Raw genomic sequence first — 6526 nt, 5'->3', positions numbered from 1 at the left:
TTCCAAACAAATTTCAACAATGTATTTCATGCAAAAAATAAGGAATATGCTTTTAGGGTTTTAGGCATAGATCTATTCATAAGTAATTTGAAAAGAATATATATCGAATATTTATTCAAAAATGTCTTATTTAATAATAACGATTTCTTTCATAAAACAATTATGAAGAATTGGAATTCCATATTAAACTATTAACATTATTGATATGAATAGATTAAGTTATTACATAATGATTACTGGTTTCAAAAATAAATCATTGTGAGATATTATCCGTACAATCATGTTTCAACTAAACCCTCTCGAGGACTTTCTTAAAGAGGAAACCTCATGTAAATACCATGGAATGAGGTTTGATCTTGACCCTATTCCATTCCAAAAATGGAAAGTTCGACACAATTAAGCTTTTTTTTTTTTTTGGGAAATTGGATGCAGTTACTAATTCATTATGTACATCATTGTTTACATCATTTTGACACTGTGTCATGTGACGATACATAAACGAAAGTTTTTAAAAGAACACATTTTTCCGTCCAACACTTTTTGAAATGTAAAGAAATATACACGAAGATGTACACCATGAAATGTACACTCAGTATAATTCTTATCCCTAACAACACTAACATTCTTTAATCCATTTTTCTCGAAAACTTGAATTACAAGAAGACTAATCCCAGAGGAAGCTTCGTGGCAGGATTTTCTATGTTTGAAAATCAAATGACTTTTGAAATCTCCTAGTAATTAGTGATTGTTCCGATTCGCAGAACTCGTGACACGCACAAAAAATTCTAATTTTGACCGAGTAAACGCCATTTTGCTCAAATTATATTTCAATTTTGAACAAGGAAAAAGTGACCACATAGAAATGAAATTGATCATTCGATGGAGTTGTCAATGCACTTAATAATTTAGTGGAATGCACATTTTCAAATACCATTTTAGATGTGAGAAATTTGAATAGAAATCAACCAATTAGAATTGATAACGGTCATTAAACAAATCATAAATTCTCGAGACCGTACTCAACTTTGTGGAAGAGATGCACACGAAATCATTAGTCTCTACACTCTACTTATTTTAGCGGAAAATTGTATTCCATTTTCAAGACTTTTTGTTTGTTTCATAGTGGGGTGTTAAAAGACATGTAAAGATTTTAACGATTTTTTTGAATATGTAATATACATACTATTATTTTTTTCATTTATAATTATTGGCAATCTTATGATTAAATTCATGCCCTTTTAATTTATGACATCATCCTCAAATAATTTTTTACAACATTTTATAGTTGACTAGTGTCAACGAGGATAATGATGTAGTTTAATTGAATACGCAGCTGGTGCCTTGTTATCCCATGTGTGCAAATTTTGGCTTGTGGTACACCTCATTCTACGACCACCACAATTTTTCTCCCACCGAAAATTTGAATATTTTTCATCATCCAGGTTCTCTACTATGCCACATATCGACATTTACAAGCCTCCAAAGTTAAAGAAATAGTAATATTATATTGCACTATCGATATTTTGCATCAGTCAGATTCCATATTTTATGATCGTTCGACCGATTTCATTGTGTAAAGTTGTATAAGGTAGAGAAAGATGTCATAATATCAAGTTGTAGTTCAATTTATGTGACAATATCGTCACTGTCACATTGTTAAATGAAATTATAATACATTTTTATTCATTGAACACTGTAATAGTGATCTTATTGCAATGTAGACGACAATTCAAACTATCATATACTATATGGGTAATTAGATGTAATAATGTGGAAAAACTTGCGAAAATATCTAGATTTTTATTCACTTCATCCTAAAAATAAGGAGAAAATTTGTTGGCAAGTGAAAAAAAATTATACAACCATAAATTTTGAAAAATTAATTATTCAAATACTCTAATTTTTGTCTTAAAAAATTAATTGTTCTAAAGAGCCAACCATGTATCAGTTTTATAATTTTTTTAGTTAATTCCAATATGTTTTTTATTTTTTTATTTTTTTGGAGGGATCGCAATTTTCGCATCAAGCCACGTTTATGGGAAGAAAATTAAGCATATTTAGAGGGAGCATAAAGCATGACGAGCTAACCCTGATTCCCAAAAGTATTTAATGGGGTTGAACACAAAAGAAATTGAGATTTTATTAAATATTAATATAAGGTATGGCAATCCAAAATGGGTTGCGCTCCTTGTACACCTGAATGTCAATTCAGAGTACAGCCGTCAGTCCCTCTTATAGAAGAGGGATCCCACGATTTGGTGTCAAGCCTAGTGTACAAATAACATTTCCCATTCAAAACATTACTCGATCCATTATATAAATATAGATTTGCCTTCTTCTTTTATTTGTCTTAAATTACAAGTCATTTTCTTTATTTAAAGTATGTATAATTGATTTTTTAATTTACTAATATGCCACTATTTATATACATTGTCATCAATAAGACTTAGCACTAGTCTATGTGATAATTAGATGACAATAAATGATATATTCATTTAAATATAAATTCAAATTATTCATTTAATTAAATCTATCAAGTGTGACCACACTTCAACTGGTGCTAGATAATATTATTCTATCAACAAGTATGATTCACACATATTTAATTTAGGGATAGTTGCAGCTGAGACTCCAAACCTTTCAAAAGATTGTAGACTTTCCACTAATCTTTCATTTATTGTACCCGGTACTCCAAATTTTTCAAAAGGTTGCAGATGAAGCCCAACGGATGGATTTGTTGAGCAAAAAATTGGACTTTGACCACATTTTAATCAATTATAAAAGAACAAAATAGTAATTTTATATTTTCTTTATATTTTTTACATTAAACAAATTTAATAAAAAACATCAAGAAAAGAAAAAGAAATTAAAATAAAAAGGAAGAAGAAGACTCTTCGCTACTTTCCTATCTCCGCCGACAAAAAGAATTGTTATAGCATACCCGCTGGCGTCGGCCACTACTTTTGGACGTTCATTGTTTATGACGGCAAATCCCATTCACCTTCTTTTGATGTCTCCTTTGAGGGTACTTTAGTCTTTTCCTAGCACTACCCATGGCCCAAATCTGTTTCTCGCTCTGACGCTTGCTCAGATCTCTTCTTTTACTTGAATGATTCCGAGACAAATATATGTTTTTACAGCATTGCCACTGATTCCCCCGGTTGTTGGGTCCCTAGAACTAACCCAAATTGATCCCAATGCTTACCCTTTTCACTAGACCAAAAATTCTAACAATTACATATTGTTGAGTTATGGTAGATTTTCATTTAGGTCAGATCAATGGGGACCAAATTTAGCAATGACACAGATTGTTTTGGCCGGTCTTGGTAATTAGGTGTTGATTTTTCAAGTAGGATCCGTGGCCATTGCTACTGGAGCGACATTCAAAGCCATTTCATCTATAAAAAATGTAGTAAACGTGGAAACAAGTCCAAATTATTTTCCCGGAAGCTGTATCAAAACGCATTGACTGTGTTAAGGGACGGTGGCGCGGCGAGGTGGTGGTGAAGGTAGATTTCCAGTTTTTGGTTGAGGGGTTGGTGTTGGGGTGGGGTAGGGTAGCGTGGGGTTTGGGGGCGAGGGAGGAGAAATATTTTTTTCCTTTTTATTTTATTTATTTTTCTTCTTTTGTTGTTTTTTATTTAAGTTTTTTAATATGAAAAATATAAAGTTATTATTTTGCCCTTTTATGATTGATTAAAATATGGTCAAGTTCTAATTTTTTGATCAATTAATAGAAATATGGATGGAACCTATCCGTTGGGGCTTCATCCGCAATATTTTGAAAGATTTGGAATGACGATTGTAACAAATGAAAGGTTAGTAAAAAGCCTCCAATCGTTTTAAAGGCTTAAGGTCTCAACTACAATTATTCTTTTATTCAATGTAGATGTATATTAGAGTAATAATAAAAATGATCTTCTATCCATAGTGGGTAGAATAAAATATGTTCATCGTTAATGTGGTGTTGGCACGTCAGCAGTGCGTAAGATAACTCTTATCGATCATAGGTAGGAGATTATTTCTGATTAGAGTAAATGTAAGTAAAATTTATTGTCCCTACTATATTAATTATATTTTGTTAACTCATATGAAAATTGAAGTAAGCCTATTTTTATAATACATAAAGAGCTTTATCAATGACATGATTAATACTATAATAAATAAGATTTCATCTCTTTTTTTTTTTTTTATAAAGAATTTCTGTTTTTGGTTCTGCTTCCTGAAAAAGTCATTTTCACATAAAAACTCTTCTAACTAAACAAAAAATTTTAAAAAATTATCCAACATGTCCGAAATAGCTTCTTAATCTCATAAACAATTTTTGAATTTCAAAAGTATGTCAAACAGATCATTTATATATCATATAAATTTAATGATACCTAAATTTACTATGCTAATGCTATAATATCAATATGTGAAAATTTTTATAAAGTAACATATTGTATATTAATAAATGATATTTATTTTAAAGTCTCAAACAATATCCAACAAATTGCAATTCCACGACTAGTAGTGACTAGTGAGGTAGTTGTTGCTCGAAGAAGGTACAAAATGGAAATTTGAAATTTAATTTTAAGAGTCCATTCTACATTTTTCCCATAAACTCAAAACTCAATAGGCTAAGGTTCCCTACAACAACTGTATTATGTAGCCTTAAATTGACTGTTGACAAGTTATATAACAATTAGGTAATGTGTCACTAGTTAATTTCAATGTCCCAAAATGTCATTATAGTAAAATGCCCAAATGGCATTGTGGGAAATCTAAGAAATATTATCTTATAAAATAATTACATGAATGGTAATATTGTCACCATAATCTTATTTGATAACTACATTTTAATTGTTGTTAAACTCCTTAATCTTTGTTTATTGTAGAAATTATTTACTTAACTTTTTTTTCGGTCGAATTCTTATCTTCAATATTCCATTAATTAGTATGTTTTGCCTTTGATTATGATTTATAACAAAATATGTTGTTTTCATGGTTTGAAATGGGCAAAAAATATTTTTTTTTCACAATTTTAATTTACTTATTTTTTCAAAATATGTGCCATTTCAATGAACTTGTAGACATAAAACTGTTATCCAATATAAATATGTTAACTTATGAAAAGTTTAATGATAAGAATGACATAAAAAATTGTTAGGGACAAAAATACTATAATGAGTAAAGATTAAGAACCTTAAGTGCAATTAAAATGTAGTGTAAGACATAAAAAAAAAAAAAAATTGTGATGTGAATATAATTACCTATTTGCATTGGTAATTAATCGTACCCACACAAAATTTTATTATGCTGCGTTACATTTTAATTACAATAAAAAGTACTTAACTTTTTGTGTAACAAGATATGCTAAATAATAGAAGGACAAATTTAAGCACATGAGGAGTCATAGTTAGAAATATAAGTACAATTGAAAAATAAAGATTAAAGACCTATATTAAAATTTAAATGTGTTGCAAGATAAAAAAAAATAATAAAATAATAAAAAAAAATTGTAACAATTCATATATATGGTGTACCAGAAAATAATTTGATCCCATGTAACTGACAGATTTCTTAGTCTGCATTTGCTCCTCTCTGCTTTCTTTCACAAAAGTCTACTTCTTCTTGTCTGATTCTAACTTTCTCGCATTAAAAGTCGTACAAAATTTGATTAAAGAAAAAGCCCACAAAATTTTCAACTTTCAATCGGCCTCTCTCTTCAATTTTTCAAATATGTCAGTTCCACAAGCACCAAAAAGGCCAGATTCTTTAACTACTTGGTTCTTCTCCTATACAAAGCTAAGGTTCTTCAGTCGCATGCGGCAGTTCCTCCACCTCAAGGCGGCCAAGAAGCATAACAAACTGCTGGAAAAAGTCGAAAAACCTGTAGATACAGATATACATACAGAGGCAAATATGAGAGAAGAAAGTGATTGGGTGGTGATTTTGCAAAGGTCTGTGAAGAGTCTTCACTTTGGGAGCTGGGAAGAGAAGGAGGTAGCAGCAGAGGAGATTAAAAAACTGGCGAAAGAAGACTTGCCGCGGAGGAAAACCATGGCGGAACTCGGTGTTATACCACCGTTGGTGGCCATGGTTGGTTCAGAAGTGGTGGCGCGTCAAAGATTAGCTGTTCAAACGTTAATTGAGCTTGCTAATGGCTCTTTCACGTAAGTTGATATAATTCTTATGTTTTACAGTCTCTAATCATAATTTATTCTTATGCTTTATTTGCGGTTTTTGGTTTAGTTTATAATTCAGTTTCTTAATCAATCTGGATATGATCAAAATTCAAGCGTGATGAAATTTTCCAACTTTTCTATTTGAGCGGTCCAAAAAAATAAAAAATAAAAATCCACTTATGATCTTTAGTGTCCTGCTTTCTTTTCCAACTACTTAATTAGGTTTGATTTAAAGATAAATAAATCTTTTTTGTAAGAAAATCGGGTACTGTTCTATTAGTTGCATAAACATAAATTCAAGGATTATCCTTGATGAGCAGTGCTACATGTACACTTACCTCATTAGCACCCTTTAC

At 30.5% G+C, this 6526-nt stretch overlaps 1 protein-coding gene across 1 annotated transcript in view; it reads left to right on the top strand.

The window, feature by feature from the left end:
* Window positions 1–5550: 5550 nt before the first annotated feature.
* Window positions 5551–6526, top strand: part of LOC111412178 (U-box domain-containing protein 7-like) — a 3204-nt gene continuing 2228 nt past the window's right edge. The window contains exon 1 of the mRNA XM_023042977.1: window positions 5551–6158. Coding sequence (XP_022898745.1) covers window positions 5725–6158 — 434 coding nt within the window. The 5' untranslated portion in view covers window positions 5551–5724. The remainder of the gene's footprint in view (window positions 6159–6526) is intronic.

The sequence above is a fragment of the Olea europaea genome, chromosome 16, assembly GCF_002742605.1.
Source record: "Olea europaea var. sylvestris chromosome 16, O_europaea_v1, whole genome shotgun sequence".
NCBI lineage: Eukaryota > Viridiplantae > Streptophyta > Magnoliopsida > Lamiales > Oleaceae > Olea > Olea europaea.
This window is presented reverse-complemented; position numbering and strand designations above follow the sequence as displayed.